General features: G+C 38.0%; 4 protein-coding genes across 4 annotated transcripts; 3 read left to right on the top strand and 1 right to left on the bottom strand.

Annotated features, from left to right (window-relative positions):
* Nucleotides 1-6,082: 6,082 nt before the first annotated feature.
* On the top strand, nucleotides 6,083-6,741 carry LOC120271747 (probable DEAD-box ATP-dependent RNA helicase 48). Its single transcript, XM_039278424.1, is given in 4 exon segments — nucleotides 6,083-6,423; nucleotides 6,425-6,517; nucleotides 6,519-6,664; nucleotides 6,723-6,741. Coding segments are annotated over 4 exon segments (456 nt in total). The 5' UTR covers nucleotides 6,083-6,225.
* On the top strand, nucleotides 6,655-9,994 carry LOC120272695 (DEAD-box ATP-dependent RNA helicase 48-like). The gene is made up of 9 exons (XM_039279566.1): nucleotides 6,655-7,147; nucleotides 7,294-7,400; nucleotides 7,916-7,971; nucleotides 8,054-8,278; nucleotides 8,432-8,638; nucleotides 8,750-8,836; nucleotides 9,329-9,424; nucleotides 9,506-9,721; nucleotides 9,915-9,994. Exons 1-9 carry the CDS (start codon nucleotides 6,741-6,743, stop codon nucleotides 9,972-9,974), a joined length of 1,461 nt encoding a protein of 486 aa, XP_039135500.1. The 5' UTR covers nucleotides 6,655-6,740; the 3' UTR covers nucleotides 9,975-9,994.
* Nucleotides 9,984-15,576, top strand: LOC120271746 (phosphomannomutase-like). The gene is made up of 15 exons (XM_039278423.1): nucleotides 9,984-9,992; nucleotides 10,421-10,502; nucleotides 10,811-10,869; nucleotides 12,219-12,419; nucleotides 12,533-12,616; nucleotides 12,698-12,730; nucleotides 12,866-12,938; nucleotides 13,553-13,629; nucleotides 13,975-14,010; nucleotides 14,089-14,144; nucleotides 14,216-14,315; nucleotides 14,416-14,532; nucleotides 14,581-14,670; nucleotides 15,178-15,229; nucleotides 15,370-15,576. Exons 1-15 carry the CDS (start codon nucleotides 9,984-9,986, stop codon nucleotides 15,423-15,425), a joined length of 1,125 nt encoding a protein of 374 aa, XP_039134357.1. The 3' UTR covers nucleotides 15,426-15,576.
* Nucleotides 15,577-16,728: 1,152 nt separating this feature from the next.
* LOC120271745 (splicing factor-like protein 1) lies at nucleotides 16,729-17,689 on the bottom strand. Its single transcript, XM_039278422.1, has 2 exons — nucleotides 17,395-17,689; nucleotides 16,729-17,282 (listed from the first exon to the last, which is right to left on the bottom strand). Exons 1-2 carry the CDS (start codon nucleotides 17,687-17,689, stop codon nucleotides 16,729-16,731), a joined length of 849 nt encoding a protein of 282 aa, XP_039134356.1.
* Nucleotides 17,690-18,016: the final 327 nt, after the last annotated feature.

Below are 18,016 nucleotides of genomic sequence, written 5' to 3'. Positions count from 1 at the left end.
CGGGTTGGTAGCCTTTATTTGGATTATTACCGTCTCCTCCGTTTCTGGTTTGGGTCTATGTTGTTTGTTTGTGTTGTTTTTGTGACACTTCACCCCTGGTGATCTGTATTTTTCTTTCTTTCTTTGTGTTCTCCCTCTATATCTTTTTTTGTTGCAATAAATGTGTGATTTATTCACTTTTTTATAAAGTGCATATCATGTAAGAGTTCAATAGAAGAAACATAAACAAAGATTTTCAATAGTACTCAAGTGACACAACATAAGAAACATAACAAGGAAAAAGCAAAGATAGAAACCCTGAATATGGTTAGAGAAACAAATAATATACAAAGACCGAATAAAATTAAGTAGAGCATCCATAGATAAAGTACATATGAGGCATCCAACTATGACCATTCTGAATGAGGGTTTTTCCCGTGCCATCTCAATGAGTTGTCATTGGCTATGACAAAAAAAGAGGAGCCGAGGTAAACAAGGCTGTTTTACATGGTTGATGCTACATCCTATACTTTGATTTTTTTTTCATCTTAGTTATAAAATGTTTAATTTCAATGGCACCCCAACTAGCTATGTTTGTTACCAACGTGGTCTACAGCAAGGTGACCATCTCTCACCTCACCTATTCATTTTGGTGGCAGATGCACTTAGTGCCATGTTTAATCATGCCCTAGCTTCAGGAGTTTTAGTGGGAGCCCCGTTTGGAATGCATGGGAGAATGTGCCATATGCAATACGCTGATGATTTGCTTCTCATTATGGCAGGAAGTATTGAAGATCTAAAGATTTTTAAACTCATCATCTACCTTTTTGAAGTAATCTATGGCTTGGCCATTAACTTTCTTAATCAAGCACGGCACTCTTCCAGATCCAACAGGAATGAGTTTGTTGAATTGTTCTACAACACAACTCCAAATAATTAGGCATTCTGATATATGGTTGTAGCCCTCGAAGCCAAGATTGGATGGCTCTCACACGAGATGATCAAAAAAATCGACTTGCCTCACGGAAGCTCCGATACATGTCTCACGGTGGAAGACCCGACATTAATTAACTCAGTGTTCTTGGTTATACTCACTTACTAGATGATGGTTTTTCAATTGCCAATATGGGTCACTCAAGAAATTGATAAAACTTGAATGGACTTCCTATGGAATGGTAAAGAACTTTCTCACTCAAATTGTCGTCTTGTCTCCTGGTCGCGTATCTGAAAATCCAGGGATCAGGGTGCTTGGGGTGTGCTTAATTTGCAAGACTTCAACCAAGCCCTTCTTGGTAAGTGGTGGCGGAAAATATGCTCTAGAAGAACTTGGATTTTGGTTACTGGGTGGTCTCCTTTAACTATGGCGAGTCCCAAAGGCCGGAGCACTTCTTCACACCTTACCAATTAGGAAATCTTTCTTCAATAAAAAGCATTCTAAGCTACTCGATCCGCTTTCCTTCAAGGAGAGGACTCAATGTTAAAGGATGGCAACACCACATTGTTTTGGTTGGATCGATGGTTTGAAGGAAAAAGCTCCCGAGTGACATATGGCCATACCTTTTTTATGCAAAGTAGAAATCTTTCAATATAATTAATGACTTTCAGTTAATTCCATCGATCTATCTCAACAACATCCTTCTTGAACTCCGAGGGATAGAGTTAACACACCATTTTTCCTAAGAGTGCTGACTCAGAGCTTGGAGATAGAGCTCTAACAATACCTTCTTTATTAAATCCTTTTACACTTTCCTGAATGATGGTAGCTTGAGATGTCCCATGAGTAACCCCTTGTGGAAACCTCCAGCCTCAAAATTAAAAATTTTTCAACCGGAGGGGATAAAAAGGATCATGACTATGGACAACCCTGGGCGAAGCGTGGCTATAATGGAATCTTACCATCTACCATGCTTAATTTGTCATGAGGTCGAGGAAATAGTGGACCACACAGTAAGTTTCCTGTCGGTTTGCCGTTAGGGACTTGGTCGCATTTCGCTTGCATTCTTAATATCCAAAAGCACTCCCTTTCTCTGTAAGAGGCTTGGTTCTCTTGGGTAACCGTAACACCTCAAATTTACTAGGGTCTTAGGGGCCTTCTCATTAGGGCAATTTGTTTTGTCTATTTGGTTGGAAAGAAATAATCGCATTTTCAATTACATGACTCATTCTCATCTTTCTATCATTTTGCAATATTGATTTTATGCTTATTGCTTAGGTGAATGCGACTCCGGTTGCATAAAAGGTCAAGCTTGAGGAATCTCCCAGCTATCGAAAAAGCCTCAAGATCACGAGAGAACTCACTAGTGACCTAGGAAACCTAGACCGGGGCTCGATGGATCCTAATAACGGAAGAAAGATCATCACTTGTTTTGTCCTCTCGTGTTGTTTTTAATCCTTAGGTGTATTGCCTCTCGCTTTTTTTAGTATTAATGTTTTTGTTCTCCACTTCTTGTGGATTTGTTTCTATTGTTGAGAGTGTGCTTTTTTCTCTTCTCTTTTCTTTGTGGGCCTTTTGTAACTCGTTTATCATTAGTTTTTAATATGTGTGGTTTATTTACTTTTCTATATTATAATTGAAATAGTTGATAAGAGGTGTTCTTTAAATTTGCGGTTATTGCCAAGGTAGTAGGGAAGATGGGGTATTCTCAACACGGAGGAATACAGCGTGCACTTCTAGGTAAATGGTGGTGGAAGATCTCCAGGATGACTCTTGATGTGGCCATCTTCCCCTTTAAGTTCAACTACTTTCATCATATACCCAATTGGAGACTTTACTGTAGAAAACAAAGGAGATGCTCATTCTTCTAGAAAGGCATTCTTCCATCCCTTGAGCCATTCCGTTGTTGTTCAAAATCGTACATTGTTGATGGAGCATCTACCTTGTTCTAGTTTGATAATTAGTACGTTGGTTTGGCTTTCAAACATGTCTGACTTGAAGTCTTTGTGCTTAGCTTCTCTCCCTAGTTGTCTGTTAAGGATAGCATTACGAGTTTCATGCTAACCATACCCGTGCCAGATTCTATCCGAGAAGATATTCGGGATCAGATAAATTCTGCGATGTCGTCCAGTTCTGACCACTGTGTTTGGAAGTTAGCATCGAATGGAATTTTCTCGGTCAAATCTTTTTATAAGTTCCTAATCGATCGAGGGAAACAATGTCGGATTACTCCAAACATATTCAAAAGCTTCTATCCATGGAAAATCAACACGTTCCTCTAGCTTATATGGGATAACAAAATCCTTACGTTAGATAATCTTTTCAGCCAGTCGTGAAATATGCTCCCCATGGCCACTTGCTATCTTGCCACAACGAGATTGAAAGCGGTGGATCACTTGCTTTTTAGATGCAATGTTGCCATGTCCACTTAGCGTCACTTCATGCGGTGGTAGGTTTTTAGTAGAGCTCCGACCTCTAGGGTCCAATCTCTGGGAGGGTCGGGTCAAAAGGGCCTGGGTTCCCAAAGACTGGTTTCTCTTGCACACTTTTTAGCAAGAGCTATCATTTTGGGCAAATTTGGTTGGAAAGAACGCATGCATTTTTCAGGTGTGCTTCTTTTGTCTGCTTTCTCTATTTTCCTGAAAAATTTGCTTCATGTTTCTTTCTTGAGTCGATGGACTCAATTGCCAAAAGATGTAGTTGGAGGAGACTTCTTGACTATGTATTTAGTTCTCGTGGGTCTTCCCTCGCTCGAGCGCAACTCGATGATTATTTAGAGGACTTCACCAACTAGTCTGTGTTTCTTGCCCTGTTCATGGATCCACTAGTTGGCTTTCATCTTCTGGAGGATTTTTCTGTTTTCGTTCGCCGGCCCTCACCACTTCCCATGGTTCTGTTTGTTTTTTGGTGTGGTTTCATCATTATGTGCCACTTCTTATGGATCTTGTTTGTTGTCTTTGTTGTTTTTCTTAGTTGTTGTTTGTTTTTTTTGTGCTCGTCTTTGTTTTATACACTCTCTTTTTTAATATAATTATGGTTTATCCATTTTATCAAAAAAAAAATTTTGAGGTTATTTTTTTTCTAGCTAAGAGTTAAAAAATATTGCTTCCATGAGCAATAATTTTGTTATACAGGAAAATATATTTTATGTATATTCTAGCCATGTTATTTTTTATATTATTGTGCTTGCACCATGAGTTTGTCAATTTTATATTTATTTTAATAAATTCTAGTTGATTTGTTTTTTAAAAAAAAAGGATAATCCACATAGAACTCTAGTTGATTTGTCCACTAATAATTGAATACAATAATAAAATGGATAAACTACTCGATTTATTAGAAAGAAAAACAGCACAAGCACACAAAAAAAAACAAAAAACAGACAAAAACAAGAAGAAAAAAAAAAAGGCAAGCACAAACTACAAAACAGGTAAAGAAGCAAATGCAATCACAAGGGGTGATGCACCCACCTAAACAAAACAACCAAGAGATAAAGGAAAAGGGTAGCTTAGAAGGCAAAGTCGACTGTCTGGTATTTGAGGCCTTCCTAAGCTGAAATCTAGCCAATGTGGTCATCTGGTCTGGCACTCAAGAAATCGATGGAGCACCTAAGAGTCCGAGAAGAGTCGCCTGGAGAGTACTTGGCTGGGTCCTGGCTACAGAAATCTAATCAAGTGTCATGAATTATCTTGAAGATAACTGAATGCGAAGAATTAGCATGCACGTTGAAAATGCAGTTGTTTCTTTATAGCCAAAAACTCCATAAAATGGCTCGTATGAGGAGGTTCTACAAAGGTTGAATTTGGGATTGCAAAGAGGAAATCTAGGTAGTTCAGATTTCAAAGATGGAGAGGGGATGAGAGAGCAGTACCATGGTATGTTTGAAGAAATGCCAGATAGATGAGTAAAAATCACATTTTAGCAAGAGATGATCCACTGATCAGTAAAATGAATACAATTAAGTATACAACAATGAAGGTTGCTTTCTGTGGATCATCCGGATGGAAGAAACAAGGTTGGCTTAGGTGGAAGAAACTATGGTCCATCCGGACGGCCCCTAGAGTTAAACATTTCCTTTGGTTGCTTTTTAAAGGTTGTCTCTCGACTTATGAATTCTTGTACTCCATTAACCTGGGTCCTAGGAATCCTTGCCCACTCTGTGGGATCCATCTTGAAAGTATCAAGCATCTCTTTCTGAATTGTTCTTTTGCTCAAGGTGTTTGGTCCCATACTGAGCTGCTTATTGGTCATTGCATTAATTTTTCTAATGGCTTCTCTGCGGGTTTTTGGTTTACACATATTGGGCGTAATGCTTTTGTTAAATCTGTGATTGCTGCTGTCGCTTGACATATTTGGAAGGCTCGTTGTCACATGGTTTTTCGGAACACTCACTCTAATGTTGTGAGGCTTGCTCACAAAGCTTTCTGTTTCGCTAAAGAGTTCTTTCATTCTCATACCAAGTTTTCAGGTCAAAGGTTGCTTTTGAATAATTTCACAGCTACAGAAGGATTATTTCTCTTCACGGCAACTTCACTTTGTTCCAGGTATATAATGCAGGATTTTTTTATGTTACTGGTCTTTATAATGTGGTTTTTGCAGGAACCTGTCCATCTTCCTCTTCTAATTGCTTGGAAGCGGAGCTCATTGCTTTGTCACACGCTCTCCAATTTGCAACATCCAGAATGATCAATGTCCAATACATCTTTGTCTCCAACCTGGATATTCATAAAGCTCTGCACTCCACTGATCTCACTTGCTCTTGGCGGTTGCAACAGCAGATTAATTCGTCACTTGCTCTTCTCTGTACGGCTGGCTCTCCTCAAATTATCAACGTTCCTCGATTTTGGTTGGGTCCGGCAATTCGTTTGGCCTCTCATGCAGCTAATCTTCACCTTATTACCCTCTTTCTGGTTGGGAGAGACCTCCCTAAATGGATCATGAAGTCTTTTACCTCTAATGGCTTTCCTTTTTAGTTCCTTCTTCTTAGTTGTTTTCGTTGACTTATTTTCTTATCTTCTTGTATTTTGTTCTTCTCAGTTCTTCGTTTTTGTTCTGGTATGTTTCTTTTTCAACTCTTGTAAATTTCTTTTTATTTAATATATTTAGCTCTGTGAGCTCTTTTTAAAAAAAAACAATGAAGGAAAATAACAAAAGATTATAAAAGGAACTCAAATGTTGATCAAGCAGCAACATCAGATGGACACGCATCTCGATGCACATCTTCAAGATCCGACGGTCCAAATGCCATAGCCATCACCATTTTCCCTCCAACCGTCCTTCCCCTAAACCCTAAACCTCCGAAGCAGTCGTCCATGGCGTCCTCCGCCGCACTCCGAGAACGCCAGCGAATCCTGGTGAAACTCCTCTGTAATCTCTCCCATTCCCGAGCGATGGGCGGCGGCCCCCGCACTTTCCCTGGCGGGCTCAACAAGTGGCAGTACAAGCGCATGCATGAGAAGATGGCTCGCGAGAAGGAGCGCCACCTCCTCCATCAGGAGAAGCAGTTATACTTTTGCCCGCCTCCGCTCAGAGATTCGCGCCAAGATTGGTGGAAAACAACCTCCGCCTTCCGACGATGCCTCCGGCACCGGCCCCTATGTCATCCAAGGACCACATCAAAGCTCTTGCCGATCGATTCATGAAGGCTGGAGCGGAGGACCTATGGAACAAGGACGATGGGCCGCTTTTTCTCCTCTTCTCAGCGCCCGCCCACTCGGCAGTCCGATCGGGACGGGGCCCGCTCGATTTGAGGCAGATCGTTTCTGACGGTCGCCGGAGATCCGGGGCTTCGCTTCCATCCTTCCAACAGAAGCGGCAATATTCCGTGATGGCCGGACGGAGGCCCAGTCCGAATGGGAAATCGAAGTGGAGACGGAATCCATCTAGTGATGAGGGTTCTGACTCGGATTATGATCTGGAGATTTTCCAAAAAAGCAAAGCGGATGGTAAAAAGGGTTTTAGGTTTCCAAGGATTAGTACTGAAACTGGGGTGGAAATGGAGGAAGAGACTGATCAGGGTGATGCTAGGATAAGGAGGAAGAAGATGATGAGTAGTGCTGCATTGAGGAATATTGATATTAAGAAAGAGAGATGGAGGCTTAGGTCTTTTGAAGAGGAAGACAAGATATCCGACCAGATTCAAGCAATTCGTGATGAATTGAAGAAAAAGGAGGCATTTGGGAGTGATTTGAGGCGGCCTGAAGTGAAGGAAGAATCACTACTCACTCAAAAGAGGTTACAGATTTGCAATTCTGATCCTTATCATTTCAATGTTTCATTGCCTTTGAATTTTATGAGATATCACAATATCATTACTGAAAAGCATTGAACTTTTCTGTCAACAATTGGGTATGGCTAACTTAGGATTTCAATAATCACAGATTTGATGAGTGCAACATCTCTCCGCTGACGGTCAAAGCACTTGCTGCTGCTGGTTATTCACAATTGACTGTAGTTCAAGAGGCTGCCATTCCTGTCTGCCTTGAGGGTTTGCTTCTTGTTTGTTTTATTTTGTCATGCTTATTGTTGTACACCTTGAACTAGTTGTAGCCTTTTTTATGTGGAGAATTTCATGTTCTAATATATAATTGAGAAGCATAAACTTTTGAAGAAACTGGGTAAAAATCCTGGACCTCTCTTTTGAATCCAACTTAGCAGAGTAGCCTTTTTTATATGGAAAAATTTGTGTTGTAATATATAATTGAGAAGCACAAACTTTTGAAAAAAAAAACTGGGTAAAAATCCGGAACCTCTTTTTTGAATCCAACTTATGGAGCAGAGTTGTCTAGATCTGCTTGTTTGTCAATGCTGCATGTTCATAAGGAATTTTTGCTCATATTATGTGTTTTGACCTTAAAACTGACAAATTTATAATATTGTTTATGAATATTTATCTGCTTTCTTGAAAATTAAAGTTCTAGTTAGCATCCATTAAGCATATCATTTCAAGATGTTTGTTTAAATATTATTGAATAGTCTGAATTCCTTTTTTCCTTGGAACAGGCAAGGATGTTCTTGTCAAGGCCAGAACAGGGACTGGCAAGACTGCTGCCTTTCTGGTACATCTACTGTATATGCACATATCTATATTGTTTCAATTTTTGCCTTCTCTATTGCAAATGCATCATTAAACAGAAACAGCTTCCTGCTATTGAAACAGTTCTCAAGGCAACTAGCAGCAATATCAATCAGCGAGTGCCGCCAATAGTTGTTCTGATTCTTTGTCCAACAAGGGAGCTTGCTATTCAGATTGCTGCTGAAACAAATGTTCTCCTAAAATACCATGATGGCATTGGTGTCCAAACATTGATTGGGGGCACACGCTTTAAGCTTGACCAGAAGCGATTGGAGTCAAATCCTTGCCAGGTCCAACTTATTTGTATGAGATATTTTATACCTGCTTTAGCTCAGAATATGAGGTTCTTAATGTATAGATATGTGTAAGCCTAGACAAATGCAACTGTTTTAAGAGATTATGGTTTGGTTGTGATTTTACTCAAGTTTACTTGATCTTTGCAGATTATAGTTGCCACTCCTGGCAGGCTATTAGATCACATAGAGAACAAGTCTGGATTCTCAGTGCGTTTAATGGGGTTGAAGTTAATAATACTTGATGAGGCTGATTACTTGCTGGACCTGGGATTTCGGAAGGATATAGAGAAGATTGTTGATTGTATTCCACGTCAGAGGCAATCTTTGTTGTTCTCAGCTACAATGCCTAAAGAGGTAATATCCTTTCACTTGTCAGGGTCTTGTGCTGCTGGTGAACTTCTATCAAGCATCACTGCTCACATTCAAGAAAACTTACAATAGTTCTTGTAACAATAAATACTTCAGGTTCGTCGGATTTCACAGCTCGTTTTGAACCGGGATCATGAATTTGTTGATACAGTGGGTTTGGGAGGCTTGGAAACTCATGCCAAGGTTTGAATTCCCTACAAATAGATTATATTTTTGATGAGATCAATGAATAGCAATCACTACATGTTCTGTTGTTATTCTATCTAAATTTTCCTCAGCCAGGTGTTTCCTTGGGAATAAGCCCATTTCTCAACCCAAACACCAGAAAATGCCAGAACAGCTATTACACAATTTAATTGTTAATATTAACAAACATCTATTATTAATTAGGAGAAATTAATGTTTAGTTGTAAAATATTTAATATTGATCAGTATTAGCTAAATAAAATTTTAGGCCAATATTTGAAAGATTCTCGTAACCCCTTACCAAACACACTTCTCATAGTCTTTCAATCGTAGCTCTTCCTCTTTCTTTTGATTCCTACCAATTACACTGCTACATTTTTTGTAGTTTTGCATTCAATCTTGTGTTATATAGGTGGCAGTTCTGAAAAAATTGAGATGGCTTTCTCAATGCAAGTTACAACCATGCTCAATCTTTTTGACTAATTGCAGGTTTCCCAATCATATCTTGTTGCACCACATGGATTGCACTTTTTTATAGTTTATCACCTTCTGAAGGAGCACATTATGCAAGTGGTTGATTATAAGGTGAATTGCATTTTGATTTTGTACTGTTCATGAAATCCACTATTTTGAATTTTCATGCCCTTATACACTTCCCTACTTCAGGTAATTGTCTTCTGCACAACTGCTATGGTGACAGAATTTATGTTCATGCTTCTCCATGATTTAAAGATGAATGTGAGGGAAATCCATTCCCGGAAACCTCAACTTTACAGAACCCGTTTATCAGATGAGTTCCGGGAGTCCAAGCAGTTGATTCTAGTAACATCTGATGTTTCATCACGTGGGTTGAATTATCCTGATGTAACTCTGGTGATTCAGGTAAGAGTATAGCTTGCTTTTACTTCATAAACCTGGTTCATGCTTTCTGTTTCTGTTTTGTATCATTACTGTTTTACATTGTTGCAGTTCATTTCTTTTGGATGTGGGCTTAGAAATAACTGTAGAACTGAATGTCTGACTACTAGTGGAGGATATTTTTTTTTTCCCTCTGAATCTCTACTATTGTTATCAGGTGGGAATTCCTCCAGATCGTGAACAATATATCCATCGGCTTGGAAGGACAGGGGCGTGAAGGCAAAAGATGGAAAAGGCATACTCTTGCTTGCTCCATGGGAAGAGTACTTCATAGATGAAATAAAAGATCTTCCAACAGAGAAGACTAAATTACCAGAACTAAATTCAGATATAAAGCAGAAGGTTTGTTTCATAAACCATTTCTTGAATTCTACCTAGTTTTATGAGAACTAATAATTTTGGCTGTGCTTTCTTTGCAATTCTACTTGTCTGATCAATTAACTTCTATTCATGAATTGCAACTTGCAATTCTACTTGTTTTGTATTATTAACTAGTGTGACACTTGAATCTCTTATTATTTTTGTCCAACACAATGCATATATGAAAATTTCAATGACATGTAGAAGCATAAAGGATCTCAAATATTAACAAAGTATTTATGATGAAACTCATCATTTGTGTTCCATTCCATTGCCCGATTTGATATTTTGCTTTTCAAACAGGTTGAAGAATCAATTGGAAAGATCGATCCAAGCATCAAGGAAGCAGCCTACCATGCATGGCTTGGATACTACAACTCGATCAGTGAGATAGGAAGGGATAAAAACAACTCTTGCAGAGCTAGCAAAACCAGTTCGGCCGATCAATCGGCTTTAGACACCCCTCCTGCACTCTTTTAGGGAAAAACAGCACTGAAGATGGGGACTAGAGGGCATTCCTGCATTCGAATCAGGAAGTGAAAAACTTTTCACTTCTATACTGAATGATCACAAGAAAGATGTGCAAAAAGCTAAATTAGAACTCAAACTTGTTATTGATTCAATTCATGTCCAGTGTCTGAAAATTGTAAGGTGCAGTATATGCTGTTGCATGTACTTTTTGATTATAGTCAGTGGTCAGGACTACCGACCACAGAGATCTGTGTGGGACTGGCAGTGAAGCTATTTCCGTTGTAAATTTATTTCTAGTCTTTTATTTATTTACACCTCTGTTTGTATCAAATGGTTTTAATTTATTATTTTTTTTTTCCAAAGCAAAGTGGATAAATCAAGGAATCAGGGTGTGCACAAGATCGGGAAGTGAACGTCTGATCCTACACCGTCACTTGGGGACACTGGTATCCTGTGGCTATTTTTTATAATTTTACGGTGGCTATTTTTGTTTTTTTAAATATTGAAGGAAATCTTTTATTTGGGCTAATTAAATTTGATATATCTTAAATTTTCAAATAAATATATATATTTATCATATATATTAATGATTTTTATATTTACCCATAGGTTTTTTAACAAAATAAATATGAGTAAAAATATAATCAATTAAAAATTTTAATTTAATTTTAAATATTTAATAAATAAAAGGTTCCCGTTCATGATCCTATTATCCCATTGCAAGGGAAATATGTCTCTCGTTGCCTCATCGAAAAGATCATTTTTGGAAGATATTTATCTCAAGATCTCATTTAATTAATTTAAAGTTAATAAATATCTTTTAACTTATAATTATATTTTTATAGTTAACATATATATATTAACATTAACAAAATTTTCAAAAATAACACTTAATTTAAATTTTTGATTAAAACTTTACAAAATGAGGCATAAAAACTCAATATACTACTACTTAATGAGTCCCCATTTATTTGAGTCGATTATCGAAAAATTCAATGTCACGTAACTAAAATTTGTTTTCAGAATGCTCTACTATATATTATCGGGAGACCTATCGAAAAACCACTAATAATCTCCAAAAACTCAGGATAACACACATTCAAACAAGATCATCAAATATCTATCGAGACTTCACTAACCCAAAAAATCACGTGTCTAGAAACGAGATCATCGAATATCACTGACAGCTTCCAACAAAGTAGGATATCACACGTGAAAACAAAAGCACATATTTTTTTAAAAAAATTATTTTAATAAAAATTGGATAAAAACTATAATTTATTGAAAGAAATAGAGTTTTAAATATTTTCTTCCACAATTTATCCATTTTTCATATATTTTTATTTTTCAAAATACAGATCATCACCTGATTTAATATATTTATTTTATTTTGATACTTTTTATTCAATATTTTTTAAAAATTTTATTTTAATATTTTTATTACTCAACCATTACCACATATCATCATTAACATGCAAAAAGCGTGGGCCAGAGAATACATCCAAACACTTTGGGCCCACATCACTACAATCTGACGAAGTAGCACTCTAATAAGCACACCGAATCCAAAGCGGTGATGACCTCATCAAAGTACACGTGTCTCAATACACAGCCCGTAACTACACGATAGTGCCAGCTCTCTCTTAATCCTGACCGTCTATCTTGCCACGACCTTGGCTTATATCTTGACCCTGGCCTCGTTCGTCTGCGAGAAAACTGGGATTTTTCTCTAGATTTGCGCTTCGTTTCACTGCCTTCAACTCCAATCCAGTTCTCTTGTGAATCAGCGCAAAGTCTCGTAGTCATTTCTTCAGAATCGAAGCTGATTGAGGTACTGATCTATCCTCTAGTGGTGATTTGCTCTGCTTGTTTGTTTGCAAGTAATGTTTGATGAAATGCTTCAATGAATCTGTTCTATTGGCATTGTGGTTGTTTGGGCTACAGAGATCTTTGTTATCAATGGCTGGGAGAAAGCCAGCTTATTGCTTTTGTTTGATGTGGATGGGACGCTTACTCGCGCCGAGAAAGGTTTGGTCTTGTGCTTATATTCTCTGGCGATTTTGATTTAAAAATCTTGTAGTCAAAGATCTCTGTAGGATGTGACACCAGAGATGCTTGGAGTTCATGAAGAAGCTTCGAGAGGTTCTCTTTACCCTTGAATTTTCTATTATTTTAATCTCTCTCAGCCCTCTGATCTGAGTGGCAGACATCTTGGATAAAATATTTGAGTATTTTTTGTTTGTTTGCATTAATTTTAAGAAAGCGAGTTGATTGCAGGTTGTAACAGTTGGTGTTGTCGGAGGATCTGATCTTGTTAAAATATCAGAGCAGTTGGGAAAAATCAGGTCAGGTTCTGTTCTTTAGAACACAAGAAAAATGGGAAATTTGGGATCATAAAATATCGATAATTTTCGTTTAATATGACGAGAAGGCACAAGAAAAATGGGACATATGGATTATAAATATCGATAATTTTGTATTATATGATGAGAAGGCATAAGAAAAATGGGACATTTGGATCATAAATATCGAGAATTTCGTTATATGATGAGAAAGCACAGTAAAAATGGAAATTTTGGATCATAAATATCGATAATTTCGTATTTTTATGATGAGAGGCACAAGAAAAATGGGACATTTGGATCATAAATATCAAGAATTTCGTATTGTATGAACAGAAGTAAAATGAGACATTTGGACCATAAATATCAAGAATTTCGTATCATATGATGATTCCGATTTGCTGTTTTCATGAGGAATTTGGATTATAAATTATTTTTCGTACTATATGGTGATTCTGATCTGCTCAGAAATTTGGATCATAAATTATTCTACATTTATACGGCAGGTTCTCTCCTCTCTCTCTCTCGTATAGTATTCTTTCTATGCAGTTCAGTGTTTCTACATACGCTCTCTCTCTCTCTCTCTTATTTGTATAACACAAGAAGTATTCTTTCTATGCAGTTATTAATGACTATGATTATGTATTTTCCGAAAATGGTCTTGTTGCTTACAAAAATGGGGAGCTCATTGGTTGCCAGGTAACATCCTTTTGCATGGTGTTTTTAATTGTGAATGGTTTCAGGTCTAATCCTTGAATTCAGTGAATCATGTTTTACCAAGGCATGCTATATATGTAGTTGTTGTCTTTCCATATTTTGAATGCCAGCTAATTGATTAGATCATCGTCCAGACTAGCTTTGACATTATTGTTTTCAGTGGGCCAAGTAGGTAATATATTTTTATTGCATCAGTTTGTTCATGTCTATGAAAAAAATATTGTGGTTTATCACAAGTGAACTTGATAAGCAGCCACCACAGCACCAGATCCCTTTCCATTCTCTACTAGTTCTTCTGACTGATATAGATACCATTTTGTTTTGCAGAGTTTGAAGTCCTTTCTTGGAGAAGAAAAACTGAAGGTGTGATACTTTCCTGTGATCACAATTCCCATGAAACATCTACTTGATAGATGACCTCAAACTTTCTCTTTTATGCAGGAATTCATTAATTTTACCCTTCATTATATTGCTGACTTGGATATTCCTATAAAACGGTTAGTGGGCATATTTTATTCAGAAATCAGACTTCCGTTTGCTTATGGGTTTGTGTTATTGCTTATCCTAGGGGCACATTCATTGAGTTCCGCAGTGGCATGCTAAATGTTTCACCAATTGGGAGGAATTGCAGCCAAGAAGAGCGAGACGATTTTGAGAAGTATGATAAGGTATATACATGAATTTCAAAAGTTGAAAATATGGTTTCATTCTTTTTACTAATATATTACTTTCGCATTTATTGATGCCAAGAACTTGTTGATATATTAGGTTCACAATGTACGCCAAAAAATGGTTTCTGTGCTCCGGGAGAAGTTTGCACACTTAAACCTGACATTTTCCATTGGAGGGCAGATCAGCTTTGAGGGTATATTCTTATATTACCTGGTTCTTTGGAGGAAATTTGAATATTTAATCTCCTAATGGTGGTGCCAGGTATTTCCCCAAGGGTGGGACAAGACCTACTGTTTGAGATACCTCAATGACTTCCAAGAAATCCATTTCTTTGGGGATAAAACCTACAAGGTATGCTACTCTCCATGCATCATACTCTGTTGCACTAAGGTTGAATCTTATTGAATTTTTGACATGATAAACTTATTTAAAAAAATTAAGGCACTAACTGGATGTACTACCCATTCAACATCTCTCTTTAAAGTATTGCTGCTACCATTAAATACATGATCCAACAGCCAAAAAGTTGCATGTTCATCTACTGTTTGGTGTATCTATAGACAAACCTTGATATTTGCCTAAATGCAATTAACTATAAACAAGGATCTTTATTTTTATTTTTTTCGTATTTAGAAATTCAATTATCTTACCCGTTTTAAGCACTAGCGTAGGTATGACGATCTTTATTTTCACTGGTATTGTTATTTCCACTTTTCATTATGCATCAAATCGAAAATCCTTAAAATGTTGTTTTTCAAATCTGAAATTCAAATATATCCCAGCTTTCTTCTGCATTCAGATTTAAATGATTTCTATGCCCATGAGATCTGATATTGGCTCCTCCCATGCTTTCCACAGGGAGGTAATGACTTTGAGATTTATGAATCTGAACGAACAGTGGGGCATACAGGTATACCATTCTTATTTTGCATGAAACTCAAATTCTGTTATGCTTTTTTTTTCAATGGAATTGAATTTTAATATTGTTTGCTTTTCATCTTTTGTGTGCGCTGCTACTCACTGATCAAATCATTTGCTTTCTTTGGACAGTGACCAGCCCAAAAGATACTGCAGAGCAGTGTTCATCTCTTTTCCTCAAAAAGTAGACTGGAGACCCAGAGCATTATATATCTCATGATGCAAATAATCCATTTTCTCTCAGAATCCTATCTTTGTATTTCTGTAACATGAGTACCTATGGTTTTATTAAAATCTAATTCAAATAATAAAGAGGGAACGTTCCTTGTTTTTATTCAATAGTTTTCATTTCCGTTGGAGGATGTTGGTTCCAGATGAATAATGCATTCTGAATGATATTCGTTGCATCACTCCTTCAAGATTTCAGATTTATGCTATTATTCTATATTACTCAATTTGTTTTGTTGCAAATGAAAAAAAAAAAAAAAGATATCATTCCAAGCAACCTGCTCACTCAGGATAAGCAACATTGAAAGCACAAGAGACATCAGGCACAATCCTTTACACCTGTACAATGTATATGTTACGAAATTGGTTGAGCATGTAGCCAAAAACTAGCATATGTGGTTCCAGGTTTTCAATTTCGCACAATATTAGAATTCAGAGTACAGCATAAGATCTAAGCTGCCCACTTGCACTGCAGTGCATTGGCAAAATATCAGAAGAACCAAGAAACCTATTTCAATGGATATAACAATAACCCCACTTGGTAGCTTTCTTCATCTATGCAAATCCAAAGCTTCAATCTCTGCATTGATGATTTCACTTGCCGCACAAGTTGTTGAAGGTCCAGTTTCTTCTTCACTATATGCTTCATCAGCTGATTTCTGCAATTAAAATGGTTGGCATCTAGGAGGTGTTCATTGTTTGTTCATGAGGCTGTGATGGATACAGCAAGTCTATGAAGAAGACAAGCTGTTAGAAGGCGCTGGCTCGAAAAAGGGATCTGGAAAATTAAAGCTCTTTTGATAGCCTGGAAACTGAGCTAGTTCATCAGGTGATGCAATGCCACTGGAAAAAAAAGTAGGCAAGACTTTTGTTGTGTAACCAAAAGATGGGGGAGGTTGTGTACCAAAAAGCGATTGATGTGCGACAAAGAAACGGTGGCGGGATAAGCTTCTGGCAGCATGGATCCAGGTGGGCCAGGCCAAAGCTTTTGGTTAGGGTTCAAGTGAACAACTGCTGGAGGACCTGGGTAGGTAGGCAGATAATTAAATCTTGGACCTCTACTCAGAACCATGCAAGCTGCCGGTAAGAAAATAGGGGGTGGGCAGCCTGCAACGCGACACAGACAGTGTCTTCCCTTCGAGGCTTGCAGCCATTCATCTGTGCAATAGCATTTGAAGCGGATGCAATATCAATGTAGCTTAACAAACCCATATCCTTTGCTCAAGCCTGTTTGTTTGTCCTTGATCACACGTGCTGTGCGGATCAGGCCCAAATGACGAAAAACAATTCTATCAGCCTATTATCATCCACAGTGTGAGGAAGAGAAGCAACATAGATATTAGCCTGATCAATCACTTTATTATTCTTGCCATTTTCCTCCAATAAAGAAACTGATGCTGTACTGACTCGGCAGGGCATCTTTGGAGTAGGAGAAGATGGACTGCTGAATGGAGACACGCCTTCATCTCCAATCTCTGCGAGAGAGTTAGCCTGCTCACAAGCTTTACTAGTTTCGTTCGATGCTATCAGTGGGCAAGCAGAGGTCAAATGAGAGTCACCACAAATATCACACAAGGAATTGGCCTGGCCACTCTTTGCATGGACTGCTTTCTGTCTCAGCTTAGCTAGCTCCAATAGCTGAGAACGCTTGTGCTCATTGGCTTCATCTTCAACAGGGACAAGGAGGTTCTCAACCATCTTTACAGCTGCATCCAAGGAATCCTGTGTCTCTGCCTCTACACAGACATGCAAATCCTCATATTCTCCCCATGGATCAGGATTTCCCTCCTTTCTCAGTCTTCCATCTTTTGCAGAACCTTTACCTCGTATAAAGATCTTAGCTCAGTTTTTCTTCTCCATTCTCTTTTTGGAGTGTTCCCAGGGGACCAATAATAAGACCGACAAAATTATATTCTGGGTACTCTTTACAGGAATGTACAGCTTCTATACAACTTTGAGTGGCCTGTAATCTGAAGGTGGTTTTAAAAAGTAGGATATCTTTTAACCAAATCAGAAAATGAGTCTTCTGTTTAAGCTCAATGAGTTTCAAACGATATCGGGCATTCCTTGTATTTGACTGAATGCCTAACTCATTGTAAATTAGTGGTGGAGATGGAGATCTTTCAGCCACTGGTGGGTCATCAATAAGCTCCCGTGCATGTAATTTCATGCTGATCTCAAGAAGTTCAGAATTCAACTTTAATTTCTGGATCACTATCAGCATCAGCGACAAAACCCTTCACAAAAATCCAGGAAGTTTCAAAAGGACCCAACATCTTAGAACGGCAGCATCATTTTCCCATCTAGTCTTCCTTTTTTTCTTTGCCACATCACCTGCTTCATCATCAGCTCCCGGGCCTGCATCCCATCTGCTACGCCTTCTCTTACCTGAACTCCCTGAATTTTCATTTTCCTTCGGCAATTTCATCAGTGGCCTTAGACTCGTACTCAACATCAGTAAGAGCAGAATTAATTTCCATCTTCTGCTTCTTCTGTGAATGATCTCCCAGTGCATCCAGCTGACCTTCTCTTGTCCCCTGAGTGTCTCCTC

Source organism: Dioscorea cayenensis, chromosome 11, assembly GCF_009730915.1.
Source record: "Dioscorea cayenensis subsp. rotundata cultivar TDr96_F1 chromosome 11, TDr96_F1_v2_PseudoChromosome.rev07_lg8_w22 25.fasta, whole genome shotgun sequence".
Lineage (NCBI taxonomy): Eukaryota > Viridiplantae > Streptophyta > Magnoliopsida > Dioscoreales > Dioscoreaceae > Dioscorea > Dioscorea cayenensis.
This window is presented reverse-complemented; position numbering and strand designations above follow the sequence as displayed.

Coding starts and splice junctions, on each gene's coding strand:
- LOC120272695 (XM_039279566.1), top strand. CDS start 6,741: ATGGCCGGACGGAGGCCCAGTCCGAATGGGAAATCGAAGTGGAGACGG. Junction 7,148..7,293: donor TCACTACTCACTCAAAAGAG/GTTACAGATTTG, acceptor CAATAATCACAG/ATTTGATGAGTGCAACATCT. Junction 8,639..8,749: donor CAGCTACAATGCCTAAAGAG/GTAATATCCTTT, acceptor TAAATACTTCAG/GTTCGTCGGATTTCACAGCT.
- LOC120271746 (XM_039278423.1), top strand. Junction 12,420..12,532: donor CAGAATCGAAGCTGATTGAG/GTACTGATCTAT, acceptor TTTGGGCTACAG/AGATCTTTGTTATCAATGGC. Junction 12,617..12,697: donor GCTTACTCGCGCCGAGAAAG/GTTTGGTCTTGT, acceptor ATGTGACACCAG/AGATGCTTGGAGTTCATGAA.
- LOC120271745 (XM_039278422.1), bottom strand. CDS start 17,689: ATGCTGATAGTGATCCAGAAATTAAAGTTGAATTCTGAACTTCTTGAG. Junction 17,283..17,394: donor TATAGAAGCTGTACATTCCT/GTAAAGAGTACC, acceptor TACGAGGTAAAG/GTTCTGCAAAAGATGGAAGA.